General features: G+C 45.1%; 1 protein-coding gene across 2 annotated transcripts in view; it reads right to left on the bottom strand.

Moving 5' to 3' along the window:
* Positions 1-2,126: 2,126 nt before the first annotated feature.
* RFFL (ring finger and FYVE like domain containing E3 ubiquitin protein ligase) overlaps positions 2,127-23,708 on the bottom strand; it is a 23,819-nt gene continuing 2,237 nt past the window's right edge. The window contains exons 1-7 of one of the 2 annotated variants that reach the window (XM_031060683.1): positions 16,854-17,203; positions 11,225-11,409; positions 6,363-6,767; positions 4,779-4,865; positions 4,232-4,439; positions 3,039-3,062; positions 2,127-2,536 (exon numbers count right to left, since the gene is read on the bottom strand). In XM_031060683.1, coding sequence (XP_030916543.1) covers positions 2,355-2,536; positions 3,039-3,062; positions 4,232-4,439; positions 4,779-4,865; positions 6,363-6,767; positions 11,225-11,404 — 1,086 coding nt within the window. In that variant the 5' untranslated portion in view covers positions 11,405-11,409; positions 16,854-17,203 and the 3' untranslated portion in view covers positions 2,127-2,354. Of the gene's footprint in view, positions 2,537-3,038; positions 3,063-4,231; positions 4,440-4,778; positions 4,866-6,362; positions 6,768-11,224; positions 11,410-16,853; positions 17,204-23,708 lie in introns of those variants that run through there. The other variant, XM_005425400.2, reaches the window with a different exon arrangement.

Below are 23,708 nucleotides of genomic sequence, written 5' to 3'. Positions count from 1 at the left end.
CTGGAAACAGATTCAAAAACAAAGTTAACTAAATCACAATTCAACTTTATTATAAAATTATAAACCGAACTTCTGTACCAAAACTAGTAAGTCGAACTGTCATAGTACCAGAGGATTTAATAGTGAATAACATGCCCTTTCAAGTAGAATATTAAGTTTTAAAATCTTTAAACAATGTACAGTGTACATAAAGCACATAAATATTTCCATTTACTTTATTAGTTTAGACATTATATTCCTTTGGATCATTAATCAGTTTCCTCCAGGTTTTGATTTTCCTTCAAAAACAACTCACTCATATCCGTAAGTAGAGAATCCATTTTTACAAGGGAAACAAGAAGAGTCCTCCCTTCACAAAGCACATTTTGGAGTCACAGGGTGGGTGGATCTTCTCATCCCTAAAATTTCAGGCATTGATCTGCAGCTTGATTTAACTGCTGTAGACAATAAGCCTACCCTGTACAAGGAAAAGTACATCTATCCATAGGGGAATCATCTTCTTCCTGCTAAATTCCCCCAGCCCTGAGTTTATTGAAAAATATGACAACACGAATTTTCACAGTGGATTTCCTAAATGAGGCTGTTCAGCACATTCTGTATTCCTGCAGCTCTTGGAGCTCCCTGTGCTCTCTGCAGAGCAAACAGAGTCACTCCTTGCCTGCCCTTTTCTCTGGCAGGATGCACTGACTTGTTCACTTTGTTCTCCTGCTGGATCTGTTAAACCTTATGTCAAAGATTAAAGAACAGCCTGACCTGGGACAGAGGTAGGGCTCAGAATGCTGAGTTCAGTCAATGCAGCAGCTGCTGCAGTTCTGAGAGCCCCTCAGTGAGACATCCCTGGCTCTCTGCTGCTGCCTCCTGAGCCATGGATGTCTCATCCCAGATGCTGCTTTGGCTGCAGCTCCAGAGCAAAGACCCTGCACTCAGAGCTGCTGCTGCTGCTGGAAGTGTCCCTGTGCAGAGCACACAGGTGACTGTGCTGCTGCCATCCCTGCCCAGGAGCTCTGGTGTGTCCCTGCAGCTGCACTTCAGTGCCCCAGGAGCTGAGGGGAGTCACTGCAGAGCCCCCCTGGGACTGTGCTGTTCTCTGCTGGCAGCCAGGCTGGAACACAGAGCCAGCCCCTGGCCCAGAGCAGCCAGGACAGCTCTGCACAGGGGCTCAGGCACAGTGCCATCCATGCTGAGCGACGCTGAGGGCAGCACTGGAGCCCTGGGTGGCTGCAGGCCACTGAGGGGAAAACACACCAGTTACAGTCACCTGCAGCGCCAGACTCCTCAGCTCCTCTCTTCCAGCTGAACACAGCCCAGGAGCTGTCAGGGATCAGGCCACAGCCTCTCTCTCCACCCTCGCCAGCAGAAAGGACAGAACTGCTTTTGTAAGCAGTGGAAGGTAACAGACCTGTCCAACTGAGCCCTGGGGAGGATGGGGAAGCTGATCTGCAGTGGAGATTGCTCATGGATCCAAGGGAGACAAAGGCTTTCTTCCATGATTCCCTTCTAAAAAAAGAAAAAGTCACCTGTACTTAAATATGATTGTGTAGCAGTGGAGTCCTCACTACTCTGCAGCTGTGTGGTTTCCTCACCAAACCCTGGGGAAGACTCAAGCCTTGGATTTGTAGCTCCCTCAGCAGGTGGGGGCAGTTCAGTTTGAGCCCCACCTCTGGCACGTGCTGTGAAATCAAAGTCACAAAATCAAACCAGAAACCTCCCTCTGGCACAGAAACAAAAACCCAGCACACAGGGCAAGGCTGAGCCTTCCCAGCCTCCCTCCCCGACAGTTTTCAATAATACAAAGACAACCTTGATATAAAATTACACATTTTTCCACAATTGCACTAGGCTGGAATTAGGGAAAGCAGGGATGGTCTGCCTGTCCTGCAAGCATAACAATTTAACATTAAATTAAAAATAAAAATAAAATTAACAAGTACAGTGACATTTTAACCTTTGCAAATCAAGTTGTTGCTGGGCAGAGCCTGAGCAGCAAAACAAAGGACACTTTTTGAGACCCCAGTTCACTTTTATTATTCAGAGGAAAATACAAAGCCTCTGGAGCTGATCTCCCTGGTGGAAAGCTGGGCATCCATCTGTCCTCAAATTATCCTAGGATGGAGGTGGTTAATGATTGCTGGCAATGAGCTCCGAGGAGTCCAGGCACTGTGGTGTAAAGCACGATGGTGGGATGAGCAGAGTCGGGCATGGCTTGAGCAGAGCACTTTCCCCAGGCTTCCTCCTTCCCTCTCTTGCAGCAGGGTCCACGCTAATCTCCAAGGTAGCTGTCGGCAGGGATGTTGGCCCTTTCCCTAAGAGCACTGAGGCTTTAAGGCACGGCAGCCCTGAGCCCAGAGCCGCCTCTAAGTCCTGAAGACGTGCACGGCGCGGATCACGTACTGCCGGCAGATGGGGCACTCGCTCATGCGCTTCCCGCACTTGGTGCACGTCACCATGTGCCCGCACTCCAGCAACACGCAGTCGATGGCAGCGTCCATGCAGATCCTGCACAGGTTGTCCTCGGTGCTGGGGGGCCCAGCACCGCCTGAGGGGACAGCAGAGCGCCCAGGAATAAACAAAGGGAGGTGGGGGGGGTTTGTGCAATCCCACTTGGCTCTGCTGAAGGGATTCCCTAAGGGAGGAGGTGTGCGAAGGAATTGCCCTTGTGGCTGCTCCATCAGCTGGCAAGGAGCAAAGTTTTGGCTTTTATACAGTAATTTCTGTGAGATGGAAACAAAAAACACTGAGATTCTCAGAGGCAAATGAAGCAACAGGGGTCTCTCTTCCCAAGTAACAGCACAAGAGGAAATGACCTCAAGTTGTGCCAGGGACGTTTAGATGGAAATTTCTCCCAATACCAATTTTCAAAAAGGTTGTCAAGCTCTGGAACAGCCTGCTCAGGGCATAAACAACCCTAGGGGGAGTTAAAAGCCATGTAGATGTGGCATTTGGGGACCTGGTTTAGGGGTGGCCTTGGCAGCACTGGTTGGACTGGATCTTGGAGGGTTTTCCCAATAAACAACTCCGTGATTAAGGATCTCACTCACCAGTTTGATCGTCAGTGTCCAAAACTGCAACAGAAGAAGAGAGAGATTTGGTGAGAATCTGAAAAGCTGGGAGAGAAGTGGTACCAGGCAGGGGCTGAAAACCCTAAGGGAGTTGCTAAACCAAAACTGCTTTTTGCTGATCACCATGGGAGGTTCAGGCTGGGCTCTGATCAGGACAGGTTCAGCAACTGACAAGAACCTTCTCTGATACTGAGCTTACAGAACAGTTAAAGCTTTCCAGAGATAAGTGATCCAAAGGGATGTCTCAATTTTTAAGACAGCCTTGGAATGTGTGCAGAGTTTGGCTTCCCAGCGCTGCACCTGCAGCAGCCCCTTGTGCCAGTTCCTCTCCTGTTACACAATCACCAAGGGATTGAACAGACACAGTGAGTGAAAGAAAAGGACACACTGCATCAAAAGCACGAGGTAATAAAAGAATGTAACTCCAAAACTGCTGTCTTAAATCTTGGATCATCCATAGAAGACAAAGCCTAGAGAAACGTGTTTAAGAAAACAACACTACTTTGGACAGCACTGAGAAACAAACATATGACATCAAAGTGCTAAAGTTTCTCTTGTAAGTAATTTACAAATATGTGTCTTTTTTAAGAAATCTCTTCAAAGTGCAAACTGACACCTGGAAAATCAAGCCAGATATATTCTCTAGACACCTGTGTCCCCTCACAGCCACCTGTGCAGGCCCAGGAGTACTCTGGTGGTAAGGGAGTGAAACCCCAGCTACCCACAGTGTGCAGCCCTGGGAGCCACTGCTCTGAGCACATGCCCTGCATCTCCCAGCTGCTCTTTGGTGGCAGTTTCCTGCCTGGGCAGGGCATTTCCCTGCTGGCTTTGCCAGGTACCACGAGCCAAGAGATAAGAGCTCAGCATCTCCAGTCATGTACAGGCACCCAGCTGTTGTGGGGGTGAGGCAGTGCCCAGTGGGATCTGCTGGGGACATGCACAACACCAAGGGTGAAGGATGCACAGCCCTTGTGCTGCTGCTGCAGGGCTCCCACAACTCTCCTCAAACAACAACAAGGAGTGGTGAGCAGAGCTCAGCTCCTTTCACTCTGACAAAACATTCCCCCCTTCCTCCTCACTCTGCTGCACCAGAAATGTCAGCTAAGTTCTATTTCCTTCTGTCCATGAAAAGGCTAAACCTGGACAACAGGCCCATGTTTGCTGTGTCTCACCTAGATGCTGAAGGTCCTTCTCTCTGTAGAGGCGAGTGACCCTCTCCAGCAGCTCCCACTTCTCACAGCAGCCTTTGTAGTTGACGAAGTTGCGGGCGAGGATTTCCTTCAGCTGCCGCACCGAGAGCGCGTTGATGTCCCCGACGCTGGTCAGGTCAGACAGGGAGGCCTTCCTGCCCAGCACCAGGTTATCCTCGGAGTCACTGGACTGGGGGGAAGCACACAGGGAATCATTCATGCCCTCAACACCCTGAACTGTGATTTCAATCAGCTTCCAGCATGTGTGTTAGCAGGGATTCAGGTTTGGATGTACAGAGAAGTGGCTACTCTGAATTCATCTACCAGAAACACAAATCTTGAGATAGAACTTAATAATTTCTGCCATGGTGTCCAAGTGACACCAGTTCTTTCTGTACGTGGAGGACAAGATGATGCCACAGAAGGGGTTGATTGGGTTTGGTCATTCTCAGTTACTGTTCGTGTCTGGTAGCAAATCCAGCCCAGGAAACCTGGTATTCCCTGCCATCCAATCCCAGGACACACAAACCTGTATCTCATCATCTGCTGCTGCTTCTTCTGCTGCATTCTCAGCTGCTGTTCCACAGGCTGGGCTCGGAGGCACATGACCATTGGCCTGGAAGAGGAAATGAAGCTTTCACCAGCTGTGGGTTTCTGGAGGGAAATCAACTCCAGGACAGTGTCACTGCAGCCCCTGAGCTCTGGAAGGACACAGGCAGGACAAGGCACAAGCCAGGCACTCTCACAGAGGGTTTTTCCTGGGCAGCACTTGCTGAAGCTGAACCTTTAAAGCCCCAGTACAGAACTCCAGGCTGGATCAGGAGGAGACCAAATTTATACACAAATCTGTAATTGTGTATGTGCAGTCCTTCCCTGAGGGTCACACTGTGCTCTGGTGGGATCAGAGTTCTCAGGGCAAGGCTCTGCAGAAGCCTCCCCTGACAGCTCAGATCTCACAGGAACCAGGCAAACACCTCCTCAGCTGGGGTCTGGAGTGGGCAAACAGTGAGACAGTGAGGGAGCAGCAGTGACAGGGCTGGAGGAGAAAAGCTGGGCAGTTGCTTTGAACTCTTGATCAAATGAGCAGTGTAATTTCAGCTGACTCACCCCCAGCAGCCACTGCTCCCTCTGGTTTCCTACTGACAAAGAGACTGTAATGTTACCGTCCCACTTATCCAAGTGGGGACTTGTTAATATTTACAGAGCCCAAGAATAACAATCAGGATCAAAGAGCCTGAACTGCAGCACCATGTCATGCAAGTCAGGACAAGAAGCTGAAATGTATCATGGGGTAGTGAGGGAAGACAGCAGAGCTGGTAAAAACTGGAATGGCAATATCTAGAAAAACAGGGAATGAAAATGCCTTTTAATGATTTGTAAAAAACATTCTCCCAGGAGAACTCTTCTTTTGAACTAGATAAATCTGCTGAGGAAGCAGAAGGTACACACATTTTCACAGCTCTGGCCCACAGGGAACTGAATACACCCATTAACTTTGTAACAGGACAAGGAGCAGATGTCAAACACTGAGTAAACTTTCCTTTAGCAGAGAGCAGAAAAACAAACAAAGCAAGGTCAATAAAAATAATTAAACTCAAATGCCCCTGCCGAGGTTCATCAGAACTGCAGGTTCATCATAAACCAAGACTTGGCAACAGACTCAGGGTTTGTCTTTTATTGATCTGAGTGCAGGAGACACCAAAAACCTCACCCAGCCCCCATCACCTCTAATCAGCTCCTGCTTTAGACTGTCCTTGTTATCTGGCACAGGAATTAAAGAACAGCATCAACAATTTAATTACACCTACAAACACGTGCCAGAAGCCATCAGCAAGCACCAAAGGAAGCATTCACAGGAGCATCTTGTGGCAATGGAAGTGTGGACCAGAGCACCAGAGAAAACACATCCCAGAGCAGTGATGATGTTCTGAGAGTGAATGCTCGAGATACTCAGCACTGCCCACCAAATTCAATTCCATAATGAACAGCTCATCAAAGTCAGTGACAGCAAGTCACAGCTTTACACAGCAAAACCACGTGTAACATCCTAGTAGTTAATCCAAAAATGGACATGAATGAGTTTGCAAAAGATGGTTCTGGCCAGAGATTGTACCTGTTGGTGTTCCTGAGCTTCTGAACTCGAGATGGGATCTGCAGACACTGAGGACTCATCATGTGAGGTAGGAGAGGCCAGGCTGGCTGGGGGGTGACTCACAAAGTCTTGCTGTTCGCGGGCACTGGTATTAAATGTGTTTGTTCTTATCTGATCTTCCTGGGTAATTGCAGGCTGCTGGCCAAGAATCAGGAATACCAGGTCCTCCTTTTCACGACAGAACTCTGTGGAAATCTCATGGAGGGCCAAATAATCTCGCAGATCCTTCACCTTCATCTTGATCAGCTCCTCCCGCTGAAAAGCCGTGGCTCGGAAGCGCTGGCAGAGGTGGCAGAGCAGGGGCCCACCCTCGGGCTGGTTTGAGCAGGACGTGCAAAAGTTCTTCTTACAGTCCAAGCAGATGTGCTGGGAGACAGAGGGGAAGAGTCAGAGCCAGCCCTGCCCTGTGCCAGCAGCACACAGTGCCACAGGCAGCAAGGAAGCAGCAGCTGCTCCTAAAGCACAATCAAACCCTCCAATCCATGAAAAAGTGCCAAGTGGTCACCCATGCTCCTGGAGGAGAAAAAGGATTGATCCCTGAGCAATCACTGAAGTCTTAGAGAAGCCCCTTTCCCAGTCCATTTACCCAGAATGAAACATGATATCCTGACAAGATTCCCTCACACGACAGGAATTTTCTGCACCTGCTCATGCAGTTTAAGCCAGAGGAAATTGAGGCAGCAGACTTTGAGTGAATTCCAGCTGGTTGTGCACACTCTGAATTCCAGCTGGTTGTGCACACTCTGAATTCCAGCTGGTTGTGCACACTCTGAATTCCATCTACTTGTGCACATTGCTCTGTGCATTAAGAAGCTCCAACATTGAAGGAACTACTTAAAACCATTTCTCTTTCATAAATACCTGCTATGAATGACGTTCCTCCCTCCTTTTTTCCCTCCAATTTGCTGCAATCACAGAATGAATCTTGGGTTCATCATAAGAGGGACAGGGAACAGCAAGGTCTCACAGACATCAAAGAATCTGACATTTGTTTATACAAAAATAGCTTATTTTGAAAACAATATGCACACTTTATACCAGTTAGTGCTAGACAGAAAGTGTTGGAAGTTTTGGAAATATTATGCCCCAGACATTTAAAAACTTTACAGATTGAATTCTGTTGTTAAATGTTTGTATTTGATACTGGTTCTGATCTTGTCACTCAGGGCTTGATTTTCAAAGTTCCAAGCACTCACAGTCCATGCTGACTTCTGCAGAAACTTGACTGCTCAACCCTTTGGAAAGGCAAATTCTACATTTTCCAATAGGAACAGCAGCAGAACAGCCACATTATGTGTCTGTTGAAAAGTCCTGAGGGAAGAGAGAAGTGGTTTCAGTGCTGTTAAAAATGCCAATTCACAGTCTCAGAGGAGCCAAGCACCTCTGTGGAATCCTGACATCCTGATCCTTCAGAGCTGTGCGAGGAAAAACACTCAGGTGGAGCTGAAGTAATAAATACAAACTCAAAGACAAAAAACTGGTTTATGAACTGCTCTAGTGATTGAAGAACATCTCTAACTTCCCAGCTGAAAGAAAGCAGATGTTTTACAGGTGCAAATACACTACTTGCTTACTAAAGCTCTTTCTGATGCCCTTTTCAGGCTGAAACCCTCCCTGCTCCCCAGTTAACACCTCCAGGCCTCTCATTTAGGGCCTGTACTACACTCACAGTGACACTAACTGGAAAGAATCCCAATTTCCTGCTCAAGCATTTTCAGACTTTAACATTTCTACCACAGAGAGAAACTCTTGAAACCTTATCTCAAAACTGCAGTTTGGGGGCCTGCCAAGGAAAAGCAACTTTCACCAATCACAAAGCAAGGCAGGAAGTGCAATTTCCACAGAACATCCAGTTTGAAGGAGTTTTCCTTAACTTCATCACCATAAAAAAAATTAATATGCAATTGACTTTTTGTGACCCTGTGATTGCAGGAGCAGTCCTGTTCCTTGGGGAATTTTTAGGGCAGAGACAGGAACCGATGGCTGTGTGTGCCTAGAGCAGGAGAACAAAACAAATCCACAAGGGCAGAGAAGTGGAAAATAACCCTGTTGGTAACATTTCCCTCTGAATCCCCCATCTCTGACATGGGAGCAATCAGATGAACTGAGATTTAAAAAACCCAGCACAAAAACTGCACAAAACAACCCAAAACCTTGAAGCAGCCCCATTTTCTCTGGCAGGGGAAGCCTCCCCACGGCCTGCAGGTTGCCAAAGTGGCTCCAGAGGGAACCCCTGTATTGCCAAGGACCTTCCACCAGCCAGAAAACCCCCACTTGGGCACTCCCACCTTGAGGTATCACAAAGCAAGCACAGCACAAGGGCTCTTCTATCAAACATGCTCTTGCAGTTAACAGTAATCCTGCCTCAGTTATCAAAGGATGCATTTGGGAAGTGAAAATAAACCCAGGCATGTCTCTGACTTAGCAGCTCAGCACTAGGATTTATCTTCAGAGAAAAAAAAAGCACCTCCCCAGTCTGTATCTGAGCAGCAAGTGTTTAAACATGGATATTCTGGCTACATCTCAGCATCAAGCAGCTCTTGCACTTCACTGAACTCTGACTGAAAGAGCATTAATTCAAGGCACTGTGTTCTTCACAAGGATTAGTTTCAAATGCTGTTGTGCACATTAAAACTTTCCTAAAAGGTCAGGCCACATCTGCCTGCTGCTCACTGACAGCACAGCCAGCATGGTCAGACAGCCCTGAAATGCTTTATGTGGGGGGGTTTTGTTGGTTGGGGCTTTTTTGAAGCAATCTAAGCTATCCCTATGGTCACCAGTGCAAAAGGAATTAATTTTTATCCCCTGTATTTCAGCATAAACCTTAACTGGACACTGCAGTTCACAGGTGCTGCCTCTCCCAGCAGAGAATGCAGTTTTCCATGCTGTCCTTGCAGCACTGTGAGATTTCACACGCTGCTCCCTCCATAGCAACAGCACTGAGGAATTCCCATGGCTCACAAACACACCAGGGTGTTCCAAGGGATGTTTTTATTACCCCAGAGACCTCAGGGGTGAGCTCTGGCAGCCCCTCCTCAGCTGTTCCAGCATTCCCACCTGCAGCACGGGGCTCCAGTCACGCCCAGAGATCAGTGCTCAGGAGCTGGGCAGCAGGAAGGTGGGAGGAGGTTGGGGAGCCCCCTTTGGAATACAGAATATAAACCTCAATTTCCCTGACAGCCTGGAGCAGGAGCAGCTGGACACAAACACAGGTACAGACAGCAGAACCCACAGGAAAAGGATGAAGCTGCTGAGGGCAGGAATGTTTTCAACAGCTTTAGCAGATCCTCTACAATTTGTGCACCAGAGCATTCCCTCTCCTGTTAGAGAGCTCAGCTGGAGCCACTGATGGCTCTGAACAAGACACTGCTCAGAGGGCAGCTCATACAGAACAGGTATTTAGGAAATACTGGGGCAAACAGGGCTGTGCTTCTGCTGCTGAGCTCACAGCTGCCTGAAACGGTTTCATTTCAGAATTATCTTCATCCACTACTTGCAACCATGCCCAACAGCAAGTGCTGAGTCCAGAGTAACTCTCTCCACAAGCGTTTGTGAGGACATGTGGCTGAATGAGGACAGTGTCAAAGACAACATTACAGAGCCATGAGCAGGGAGGGCCCCACTGCAGCTGACCCAGCACCAGGAGCAGGCTCAGCACACTCACACACCCCACAATTTATCACCAGAGTCTGATTCCTGAAGCAACTGCACTTCTCAGTGCAAAAATGCATCAACACCCCTGCTGCCCTGGGAGCAGAAAGCAGCAGCTCTGCCAAGACCCACCATTCCTCATATGTGTGTCCTCATGCATAAATAAAAAGTGCAAGAAAAACCAATTTATGAACTTTCCCATATAATCTAAAAGGGCTGTGGTGGCCAGAATTTACCATTATTTTTAAATTCTCATATATTTAAGTTCAGTGACTATAGATCAGACACTTCTTAAGCCACAGAGTGTGGACACAGAACACTTTTCCTCAATGGAACATTTTCAAGCAGCACTAAAGGACCCACCATGTCCAAATAATGCCCCAGGCAGGGTCTGTGGTCAAATTAAGTCTTGTGGTACCAATTATTTTTGGCATTTATACACCCACAAATCAAGTTTACAAGTAAGATAAAATTGATCTGGGTTTGGTCTGGGGCTATTTTTGCTCAGCAGTTCTACACACACCCTCAAAAACTTCACTGGCTTTTAGTTTGAGCAACAATTTTTGGAAAACAGATCTTCCTTTACTAAAAGCACAAACCTTATTAAACTTTTTTGCCATAATATTTATTTTTAAAGGATATTAGTGCTTTTAAATAAGAAATTTAATAACTTATGCTCAAGTTAATGCTTCTTTAAGTGATTATCAGCAGTTTGGCCTCCTCATTGAGGAAATCTGCTGAAGGATTTCCAGTCACATTTGTCACTCTAGGACACAAAATAAAACAATGTGGACACTGGACTCTCCAAGGTAAAAAAGAGGGAAAGTTTCATTCTGACTCCAACATTTATAGATTTCCAAAAGTGACAGTGGATTGGAGGGTGACAGTGCCACCTCTCCAATGACACTGGGCAAACCAACAGCCCATCAAATTTCTCCTCCTCCATAAAAGAATGCAAAACAATAAGTTATTTACATAAAGTGTGTGAGAAAGTTCCTTACAAGAGTGTAAATATCAGAAGGCTTAGAAAAACTTAAACACATTAATTGTGACAGAATGACTGAAGACCCAGCACCAAGGTGAGCTGTCTTTTCCCATATGGGATGTGCAGAGGATTTGTGTATCAAACGTGTGTCTGTAGCAAATGAGGGCAGGGCAGGCTCAGGACTCACCTTGCTGGAGGAGCTGTCGAAGTGCATCCCACAGGCTTTGCAGCTCTGCTCAGAGGCAGTGGGAGAGGGGAAGGAGCTGTAGCCAGGGTTGGAGTAGGCCTGGGCTCGGGCTGCCGGCGGCGGCTGCATCTCCTCAGGGGAGCCATCCACACAGAACCAGTTACAGCAGCTTGCCCACATAGTACCTGCCAGGAAAACACTGTCAGAGGGCTGGGACACTGCCTGGCAGCTGAGGTGACAGCAAAGCAGGAAGTGCAGGTCAGTGCCCATCCCTGGTTCATTTTTAACAGCGTGTTTGTCAGTGTTGATCCTTCCTCTGACAAGTGCACACAAAGCCCACGTGCTCAGTCCAGCATGATGCAGCTTTGGTGAAAAGGGACAAATAAAGATCAAAAGAACTCTATTACTGAAACTTCATAGAGTTAAGAGACTACAATGAAGATAAGATAAATTTTATGTGCCATATGGCTGTATCAGATTCTGAGTTTGCTCTAACAGGCTGTTTCTATTTCACATAAGCTGCAATACTTATCAGGATGTAATAATGCATCAGGAAAAGAACACAAAAGCTCAAATTCTATGGCACAGAACAGTTAAATAAAATCAGCAGCAAGATGGCTATTCCTCAGCTTTATCCTAAATCTCTCTACAGATTTACAGCTACAAATCCAAAAAGATAAAATAAAAGCAAGGACAAATGAGCCACTGATTTCACACCCTGCAGTTCTAGGCTGAATTTACAGCATTACAAGGCTGAACCATCACACAGCAGGTCAATGCAAGCAATGTAAGAAAATCAAATACTGGCTTTGGTAACTTGCTTGGGAAAACAACGGCAGCTGAGACACAAAATCATTTGTTTATTTTTTTCAAGTCAAATTTTGTATGTAAAATATACACACATATACACACACACACTTACCAAAAATCCTAACACAGTCCAGTGCAAAATGCTCAGTTCCAAAGTCTTCTCAGACCACCTCTGCTACAATATTCCAGAAATACACTGCTATAAACTTGCTTTTGGGAGTTTACAAAGAAATCTGAATTCATCTGGGCATTCAGTTTCTGGAGCACACACCATGTGTCATCACTTACGGGTAAACTGAATACAAATTGCCTCCTCTGCATTTCTGCTCTCACATGGGAGTTCCTGAACTGTTTCTTTTATGTCTTAAAATCAGCTCCCTCACTGATAGTGTTCAGCAACTGCTTGATTTTATGAACTTCTGGAAATAAAACATCTCAGCTGCACAGCCAATTCATAGCTTGTTACTCAGTAAGTATTGCCACTGTGAAACTCCACATTCCCAAGGGAATGGGACTGGGAAGGGAATCCTAAATGTTATTTCTTCTTTTTTTAAGCTGTGCTGAAACTTTGGGGCTGATGTACTTGAATTGGGAAGCTTTTGCACTCTGGTGCAGTTCCAGTATCTGTTGCTTTAGTGGCATCTTTGATCCTTTCAGAACCTGGCTGAATTTGGCTGGTCAGAGTCCCTGCTGTCCTGCACAGATGCTTTTCAAAGCCCACAGTGTGAGCTGAGCCAGGAGCCCTCCCTGCAGGCTCAGCACATTGCAGAGTTTAAACACAAACCTACACATTCACACCATGGATTCGTGGTGGAGCTGACTGCTCATTGCTGCACTGGAAATGACACCAGATCTCAATAAATAGTGTGGATTGCACTTAGGCTGGCAAGGAGATCCTAATAAATACACACAGGAAAGCACTGCACCAACAGAAATAATCTATCATCCATCTCTATTAGCTTTGCCCTGCAATCAAACACACACTTCAGATGGCACAGATAAAAGAAACAATTACCCTTTTTCTCTCTGCACGTTAATTTCCAAGCTCTCTGTCCCACTCAGAAGTTAACAGAGCCTTTCTTTTGCAAAAATACAGACTTTCTACTTGAAATCACGTTCTTTGGGAGGTTTAATTTGTTCCTAGGAATCACAAATCTAAACAACATGAAAGCTGCACAGTCCAACAAGCATTCACAGCCTCCAGAGCAGTGGAAAATGCATCCAGAGTTCAGCTCCCTTCCTGTTTCAAGGACCCCTGCAAGCTGAAGGCCACCCACGATAACAGAATACACAAATGCTACTGCCTGCCCCCAAAAACTTTGTTTTCCTAGAAAAAGCCTACTAATTCACTCTGGAACATTGCAACATGTCAAACACTGGGAAGAAAAACACAAGGCAGTGCACAAACTGGGATAAAATAAGACAGAGCTCAGCATTCAGCTGGGGTTGTAGCTCTATGATTGCCAGGAATTAAAAGGCCAACAAAAAGCTCAGATGTTGCTTTAAAAGAACCTTAATCCTGCTCAACTGCAAAAGCATAGAAGGGAAATGCTCATAAACAAACAACTTCACAACCAGGCCTGTCCTCTGATCCATAACATTTTTCCAAAGGTATAAAAGGAGCACAGATGTAAAACACCTCTGTAGCTGCCTACAGCTGCACTAAGACAGCAGCAAGAAATACAGGTAAGATTCAGCAGCTGATTTTCCATTGTTCTGGGCAGGATCAGCTTTAGAGCCAAGGAAATGAGCACTGCCACTGATAGAGAACTCCAAGTTACAAGCAGAATGCCTCAGTGGAATTTCAGGATGATCATTTCCTTAATAACTCTTACAATGTTTGCTACAGGAAAATTATTCCCTTTTTTATTTTCTTACCCATCTGGAGGTACGTGGTCAGCACAGCCCAGGAACTGCTCATTTCCATGATGGATGGATGGATGGATGGGGTGGATGGATGGATGGGATGGATGGGATGGATGGGATGGATGTTACAGATGTGGCAGTCTGAGGATCAGAAGCAGAGAGTCCTGCCCTGTCTAAATCCTGTCAGTTCCATGCAAAGGAGCTGCTGTTCTGCACCCAAGGAGCTACACCAAAGTGACAAATTAATGCCCAGATAAAAGAACACCCAGTGGAAAGAGCTGCGTGTGTGTTGTGCTCCAGGGTTGGGAAAATACTTCCAGTAACTTGGCTAATAACAGTGTGACAGCTTGGAAAACTTAATGACAGCATGGATTTCAGGAACATCTTGAATAAAAGATGTGGACTTACTGGCACAGCTGCCATTACAGGCACTACTGATAGCAGCATTATCCTTGGACAAGGTGCCTGCACTGCCTCATGGAGCCACAGAAACAACTGCTTGAGCCACACAGCTGAGCTGGGTTTGGCAAACTGGAAGCTCCATGGCAGGCACCCAACAGTGACTGCTGGCAGCCAAAAACCACCTGCCCTAAATGCTGAGTGCACGTTGTGCTTGGAGCATCTGCCAGGGCAAAGGGAGAGGGAGTTTCATCAAGGGTGGAGACACAAGATCAAACAGTCTATCCTGGACCTGCAAACACATCCACCCACGTGGCAATCAGCACCCTGGGAAGGGGTGTTTCATCTTCTTTCTTCAGTTGCTTTAAGGAAAGCCAGAAGAAATCCAATAAATGACAGGGAGGTGGTTCCCATGGACAAAGTGGTGCCAGCACTCCACCATGCTCTGCTGGACTGCTTTTATTGATTTGATTATTTATTTTTCCAATATGAAGCTGTGCATGCCATGACTCTCTTGACTGGATTTAAACAGGAGAGTGAAATTCATTTCATCCCCAGTTCATTAACACGTTCTACACAATGCCAAGAGTTCTGTATTAATTTAATTCTGAAGGAAATACCAGTGATGTCAAAGTTTTCCTCCCATACATAGTTGAAGACAGAATTCATAATGCAGGTCTGGATTCTTATACTTCCCATCTTCATTTAAATAAGTGTTTGAACTCAGGTTCTCACTCCATATGCAATATCAGTGCCCTACCCTTGCTAGCTGGAGTTATCAGGGATCACAGCCTCCACACATGATTTATTACACAATTATTACACATGCATGTGTAATCAATGGATTTCATCAAAGGCTAGGCTGTGGCTGCAGAGGGAAGCTGTGGTTTATGTTTGAATATAAAATCTGCCTTTATTTTCCTAAGGGTACAAACAACAAGGGACTAGAGCAAGCCAAGGAACATCTCAGAATCAATGAGCTCCCAGCTCTGTATGATAAAGCTCTCAAGGACTGGGTCTCGCTCCTTTTCGTGACTGCTCAGGAATTCAGCAGCTGGAATGCAGCAGCACCAAGAGGCACTTGAATCAAGAGATCAAAAGGAACTGAGCTCCCAGGAGCAGCTGATTCTACTCCCACACGAGAAGAAACCACAGCAGCAAGTAGTTCTGCTCCTGAGAGGCCTTTAACCACTGGAACAGCAGGGCTGATGACCCTTGAGGCTACTGCAGATGGAGCTGGGTGCCAAAAAGGGAGGGAGATGCAAGAGAGCAGCTCTGCTAGGGCCAGCTTCCCTGCAGTGCTGTTTGCTCAGCAGCCCAACAGCTGCCTCACACCTCCTCTGCTCACCTCAATGAGCTGCTGCTCCATCAGCAGCTCCCTGAAACACCCAGCTCCTCTCTGCCCCTCATCCACAGAGAGACACCTCCTTTCCTTCCCATCCAGAACCTTCTACAGCCTTCAGAACCTGCAGTGAGCAGCTAGAGATGCTCCACACCAACACAGACTCTGTGTCCTCCACAACACCAGTGAGACAATTTCAACACCACACACCAATCCTGGGATAATGCTGAGCACAAAATCATTTGTTCCTGCCACTTCTAGCAGCCTGAAGATCAAGGAAATTGTTCAGGAGGCCAGAAGGAGACAGTGTGGCTTTAAAATGCTCATGTATTGATAGGTTTCTTTTAAAATTACTATTTTTGTTATTAATCCCTGCAAAATGGATCAGATCTCACTTTGATGAATGCTGTTTGAAATGGTTGAAGTATTTAATGAGTTAACCACCTTGGTGCCCCATTAATAGTGTTGCACAATTGCTCATTGTTACAATTTGCTACTTTTTTTTTATTTCAACAAACCTGCACTGATAAGAAATGCCTTGCTAAAATTAGTTTCACTAATGACCTACCACTTCCAAACTGAATTCATAGTAAGGTCAAAAAAACAGTATTTGCTTGATAACAGAGCTATAGAATAATCTGTTCAAATGCCACTTATGCACAAAGCATTATTTTTATCAGCCTTTGTTCCAGGCACAGACCTGAATTATGATAAATGGAAGCAGCCATATGTTGGGACAGCTGGAAAAGTCAGCAAATGAGCCACTTGCAGAAGGGACAAGGGAAGGAAGCAGGTTGCCAGTCTGAGCATGACATTTGCAGACGTGGTGTCTCAACCAGTACAGAGCAGGAGAAAAGGAAGAGATGGAACACAAATCTGTCATAAGGAATGTACATCTAATTTACTGTATAAAATAACTGGGCTGAAACTGTCAGATTTTTATGTAGGGATAGGAAGAATATGTTTATGAGTAAAGGTACTACTTCACCTGCCCAAGGTGACAGCATGCACACGTTGAAAAAATGAGTAAATAAATACCAGCACTGGATCACAGCTAGAAACAGGAGTGTTCAGGTGGGGGAGACACAAGAAATTGTGTTATGGAAGGAGGAAACACTTTTCCATTTTGTTCTGTGCCTTCCAAAAGCCTGGAGACATTTCCCATCTTTAATCATCTAAATATGCAACAAAGACAAATATTTAATTGCTCACCAGTCTGATCAGCAACTCTGATGTCAGTTTAAAACTCTTCAGGTGAGACCTTGGTCAGCTACAAAGGCAGAGAGCTCAGGTCAGTCCGCACAGAGCAGAGTGTCCAGGATTTCTGTGTCCCTCTGGCTGTGATCCTGTGCATCCAGGAGTGCCTGTACTGTCAGACACATCAGGGGGTGCCCTTGAACAGCACCCACATCCTCATGTCCAGAGGCTGCCCAGAGCAGGCTGGCACTGGCACCCCATTCCAGGCGCTGCTACACCTTCCCCACGGGACGCGCGCAGTCCCTGGCTGGAACTGGAAGCGCAGCCCGTGCCCAGCAGCAATAATCCATCTTCAGCTCCTCCTCAGCACAGCTGCACCTGTGCTGCTCCACCCTGGAGATGCCTCCAAAAGCCTCCTGTGTGTGTGGGCTCAGCAGATCCCAACCATACAGGCAGGAGCAGATCCCGAGCGTGGCGCACAGCTGGATTGCTGCGAGCCCAAAGGAAGGGACCTGGCCACGCACCAGCATTTTAATGAAGGAAGTGACATCCATTTAGCAGAGAGCAGAGAGTAAACAGGGCAGCCCGCTGGGGCAGGGTGCAAGGCAGAGCAGGAAAAAGCTGGAATGGGGCCACACAGCTCTGCTGAAATGCCTTCAGCTGCTGCTGAGCCCAGAGAAGCACCAAAAATCACCTCCCACTTGCATGCTTCAGAGGAAACCATGGTGCAGACAAAGCCCCTTTTATGCTGCTCTAACCTGGTTTACATTGAGCAGTCCGTTTGCCAGGTAAGCCCCTGGAAAATTGGCTTAGCTGAGAGGAAAATTATGAACTCTTATACACATGACAAAAATCCAGCAGGTATTTCAAGAGCATTTTGCAGCTGTAGCAGTGCTTATCAGTACTGCCAGCAACAGCTGATGATGTTCAGGAGGTTTACAGACAGATCTCCACCTGAAATCCCACCAGCACTGTTACAAGCACAAAAGATCTCAGCTTCAAGCACCTCTTTGAAACTAGAGAGCTGCAATTCCCATTTGAAATGGAGAAAATGGTTTTAGAAAGCTGTGGGATTTATAGAGCATTGCTCAGAAAGCTAATTCCAAAACAGACACCTTCTCACTTGACTCCCAGCTTTGCACCTGGAATTGCAAACTTAACTCTCACCCACTTTCCCTCTCCTCTGTAGCACAACACCAAATTCCCCCCCATTTTAACATAAGAAGCTTGGAAATCCTACTTTGTAAGGAACTAGATACCTGGGGTGAGTATTATTTTAATATAAACTGTTTATTTTGACCCAAAGTTGCATTTTATATATTGAAAAATATTTAGATAAAAAGTTCTTTGTGCTATTAACTGTAATTAGGTTTCAAGACATCTGCCAAGATGGAAAGTCAACTGCCTTTTTCTTGTGCAAGTCAGTGACATTCTCCCAGCAAGTTAACAGAAACTAAAACAAAGTCATTAATGAAATCATGTGATTTTAGAAAATTATTTTTCTTACCCAGTCTATCTCAACTCCTTAGTCCCATACCTGTTCCCAAGGGACATACTGTGACCTTGGGCTTATCTCCCTTCCACTCTCCTCCTTGCTGAACAACAATTCAAAAAGCTGCTGTGCTCTTTCACACTGGTTTGATATTCATCAGCAAGGCTGAATTAAGTCAGTTGTAATTATAGCATGAACCAAGTCAGGAGGAGAAGAAAGGACACTCTGGAGAAGCAAGATTCCAGAGTGCTGTTTTGTTACCATTTCCAGCATCCTGCATGGCTGGATGTGTCTCTATCCTTAGTCTCACACCCAAAAGTGTCACTGAAAGTGGAAGCTCTCCACCAAAATGTCAGCAAGGAGCAGTCCAGGAATCCCAGACTATCCTCTCCCAACTCCAGTCCTTTTCATGATGGAGAAAAAGCTCCATGCTGGACTTTCTTCTCTGTTCATTCCTTTCCTCACAGGTTTTCCTGGATTCAGCTGCATGGGTAACTGCTAAAACTGTAATTCCAATAGACAGCAATAAATCCTCAATGAAAACCTGAACATTTAAATAACTGTGCAGCTTCCCTGACCAGCCCTTCTCCAGGAAGGGTCCATCCCATCCAGACTTCATCTCAAAACCCACCTCAACCACTCTTCCATGACAGCTGGGGAGGTTTCCTGGATCTGTGCCCACCTGGAAGTCAGAAAGAGACTCCAAAGGCACAGCAGGAGCTTTTCAGGGAGTCTTCCTCCTCCTCCTCCTCTCCACACTACAAATACCTCCCTCTCTCAGCACATTTTACAACGCCCAGAATAGAACCTTGCTGAAAATAAGTTTCTGCTGTGCTGCAAAACACTGCTGTGGACCCAGTGACTTCAGTGTTTGGGTATTGCAAACAAACAGGAGCAGATCCACAGTTTAACCAGGGAACAGCCTGGAATCCCCTCTGCTGGAAGGTGATTGCACCATGGGAGAAGGTAACCACTGGCAGATGGTTTAATGATACCCTTCTCCTAAATGGGGGAATTCAGGGAGCTGGAGAAAACAGGGGAGGAGAAAGGATATAAATTTGTATTTTTATCACATCTCGAGTTCCCTACTTCAGGTAAAAAGAGATCAAGCTATTTCCATTGGAATCCTTGGCACAATTACACATTTTGTTTCATTATGACAACTGCATAAATTACATATTCACCAACAGTTCAACTTTGGAATGAAGCACAAGGATATGGGGGCATTTGAAAGGAGAAGAGAGAGGTGCCTTATCCCAGATACAGCTCCTCAAATTTGGGGTTGGAAAAGACTAGCCAGAATTACATTCAATTTCCCTGAAACTGGGATTACAATTGGCCCTAAAGGTCCACATACTCTGGGCTATCACTGTGTCTCAGGCACCCAAAATTCAGAGTGTTTGCTGATAAATTACAACACCAGTTGGAAATCCTGGAAATTATTTGTCATGCCAAGCTATGGGTTTATTTTTAACCAGTAAACTTCTAAATTTCACCCCTCCAAACTCAAAATATATGCTCCAAACTCCTCACATGCCAAACCTTCTCTCCTCCCCACCTTATTCCAGGAGCTGCTGGTAGAAAATGAGCCTAAACCCCATGGAATTTATACAAGTGGAAAAGTGTACGTGCAGTAGGACTGGATGCACCACAGCTCTGTGCAGACTGGCAGGCAACCTCTAACCTATTTAACTGGAGCCTGAAAAAAGATAATTTTTATTTGGCTGGACTGAAACAGATCTGGATGTATATAACTGAGGCACATCATAACAAGTACAAACACTGCAGACTCATTTCATAGCTATGCCTATTCCAAATTAATCTCAATTCAAATCCAAACTAGGTGCTGAAATAGAAGAAAACGCAGCTGCAGATCTTCTTCGGCACACACGTACACAGAGCAGCTCACACGTCACACCTAACACATTGTGGGAAGTTCTGCCCTCCCAGGCTGCAGAAATACTTAGAAATTAGTCAGCAGCTAAAAAAAGGTCCAGGATGTTGAGTACAAACCTGAGGACTGGTTTTGTTCCTGAGATAACAAAAGACAGTGCAATAAAAAAGTGAGTTTGTTTATGGTTTAGTCACCTTATCTGTGGACAAGGGAAAATACCCCACTCTCATCTGAAGGAAGTTAATACAGGTGGAACTTTGAGAGGGACTTTGAAGTTGTACTCTTAAAGCATTTCCATAAATATTATCCTTGAGTCAATCTCCATTTAGCACGGAAGCATCTGAAATTCAGAATTGCCTACATGCAGCCCAGGAGAAAAGCTTGAAAACTGAGGAGAAGTTCAAGCCTCAGCACCCAGTGTGTGGCAGCAGGACAAGCATGAACTCTCTACAGCATTCATGGGACAGATGTTGTAGAAAAGTCCATTTCCAGCCATCTGCAGTGTTTGTTTCTAGGACTGGAAGCTTCTACATGGCTTCCTTCACCACCATCCTTGTTCGACTGCTGTGCCTCTCTCCCTCCAGCCTCAATCTCTGCAGGAACATTAAGGACTGAGAAATCCAAAACAAAGCAGCCTGAAATCTGGCCTTTATTCAAACAGAAACACGAACAAACCCAACAGCCATCTGGTCCCATGGTTTTGGTTGCTGAGTTGAGGGGGCACATCCTGAGGAGATTCTGCAAGAGCTCACACGGGGAATCACAAACCATTCAAGTAAACATTTGTCTCTGGGAACTAAAGCCATGATCCAAAAAAAGGCAATTCTCCTTTATTGCCACACCTCTATACATCAGTTATGGCAGAACATTTATGTTATTTAATCATTCTTTAAACCTTTTAATCACCTGTGTGCAGCACCCACAGAGGCAGGAGGGGCATCCTTGGATGGCAGAGCTCACCTAAACTCACCCAATTCATGGGATCAAACAGAAAGTGCTGAATGTGGAACCCCAGTGGGATCCAACCCAGAGAATGTCATTTTACAGAAGAGTGAGAGCACAGCAGGAAAGGAAAGCTTCAGCCAGGGACCTGCATCTCCTGGATTCCCCACCTTTGTCACACAGGGGAAATTTCCCATATATGGCCCAAGCCAGCAGGGTCACATTTCAGTGCAGGCTTCTGGCAAGCCCAGACATTCAGACATCATGAGTCAGTGCTCCAGAAATCACTGGAGTTTAGAAACCAATAAATCTACTTCATTTTGGTAGGGTTTTTAAATTCACCTTCTGTTGGGGTTTTATCTTCAACCTTTGCAGTACACAGGCACCATCACATTTTCATTTTGCTTCTCTGTAACAGGCAGGAGCATTTCTTTCCATTCTGGAGGTTTTTTGCTTTGTAAAATGACAGACCAGATTTTCATATTAGACTAAATCCTGGTGTTGGGGCATGAAGAATAAAACCAGACCAACTATCATGGAGGCTGGGAACACAGTAAGCTGTCACACAGCCCTCTCACAACAAAGAATATTTACTTTTTAAATAAAACCTCAAAATATCTTCACTTCTGTCCTCAGATCCCAAACAAACAACAATTTATCTGACATTTCAGCAGAACCAGACAGGACTGCTTCCAGTAAGAAATTCCCTATGACACAATCTTTTCCACCACTGACCTGATAACATCAGCATGACCTTTCTTCTCTTTTAAACTCTACTTTCCTCAGTTCAATAGGTCAGCAGAAACTGACCCATTTTTGATTACACAAACAAAATCAGATACCACACATTCCTATTTAAAAAAAATAAATAAACTCCAAATTTCAAAAAATATCATTAGGAAGTTATTTTCAGATTAGCAATGAAATAAATAATGTGGGACAATTCAGGGTGAGGATTTTTAGTTTCAGTTTCCAGCTCTGTGAGTCTGGGCCACTTCAGTTCTCTGTGCTTGAGCTTTCCATAAGCAAAATACAGACAATGCCCCATCAGGGAATGGAATCAATATTGCATTTCTTTAAAGCAGTACTGTATTCATAATGGAATGAAATACTTTCAGAGAATTACAGAGCCCATAAAAGTGAGGCACTTAAGGGAAGAAATGTGAGTGAGCAACCTCCTTGCAATTCTGCAGAGCATCCTAACAATTTTACAACACAGAATATTAAAAAAAAAAACAACAGGATAAAACAAGATGATTTTGAGGCCAAATTCATGTTTGACATAAGTGCAAAAGACAATGCAAGTCCTGTTCATTTCTTGTGGCTTTTTTTGTTTGTTTGTTTGAACTCTTTCTCAGTTCACAATGAAAATTATGGCCAACATGCAGAATAAAGAAGCTTGTTTTTACTTAAAGGGGAATTTCAATTTAAAAATAAAAGTTTTACTGACAAATGTGGCCTTAAAAAAAAAACACCACAAAACAAAAAAGACAAACATTCTTGGGACTTAAGGTGTGAAGGAGGCAGCATGCTGTCAAATTGCTGGCTAGGAAAACATGAAGGATTTTAGATCTCAAATCTTTTGTACATGTTGTAAAAAAACCCTTTTCCTTAGAAGTTTAGAAGGTTTTGTCAATACATTTAGATTGTTTTGTCCAATATCAAGGATTAAGGCTGATTAAGTGGACAGTAACAATTTATACCGTTTTCTTCACATTTTCTTTCATTAGGGGAATTTTTAGGAAATACCACCATGTATTAGATTTAATGTCAAGCCTGCATCTCTTATTCCTGCCAGAGCAGTAAAAGCTTTAGCTCATGTTATTAAGAGCCACATGCAGAAGTAAAAAAGCAAGCTCAGGCCTCCAGAACAATGTCTTACCAAGTGAGTTTGGCTTTGGGCAGAGCAGCACTGAGGGAGACAGGCCTCATTCCAAGAATGATCATCTTACTTCCCTCAGACAAAGTAAAGCCTTTCATGACCCAGGCTGGGCTCTGGCCTACATTCTGCTGGATGAAAAGGCTTCATTATATGCAATTGAACACATTGTTTGAAAACCTGATAGAAATGGCCTTTACCACAGCAAGAGCTGAACAAACTGAAATCATGCAATGCTAAGGGTTCCAAGGGACCAAAATGGCAAAACTGCATTAAATGTGATGTGTGTTCTCTCTAAAACACACACAGCTGAAACTCTGAAATAGGTTTTCACCCATGGCAGAGTTCAGAGATGGTATCAGGGTGAACAGATGAGGTTATTTGCAGATTTAAGGTGCCTCTGAAGGCAGATAAAAAGAAATGCTGCAATTGTTTTGTTTCTAAGTGTGTTATTTTGCCATAGACAAGCAGTCATTTATAGGTGCTTTGAATTCCAGCTGCACTCTCCCTGCACACCTTGTAGACATTCCAAGTTACTCCTGAAGCCTGGCACTGAGCTGAACAACATATTTCAGTTCTTTCCAGGAATTCCTTCACTCAGAATGAAGAATGAATTCCTTAGGTATTTCCATTGCAAAAATCTGTCTGTCATCTGTATTCAGG

This window comes from Geospiza fortis, unplaced genomic scaffold (genome assembly GCF_000277835.1).
Source record: "Geospiza fortis unplaced genomic scaffold, GeoFor_1.0 scaffold425, whole genome shotgun sequence".
Lineage (NCBI taxonomy): Eukaryota > Metazoa > Chordata > Aves > Passeriformes > Thraupidae > Geospiza > Geospiza fortis.
Note: the sequence above shows the minus strand (reverse complement) of the source record. Positions and strands in the feature narration are given on the sequence as shown.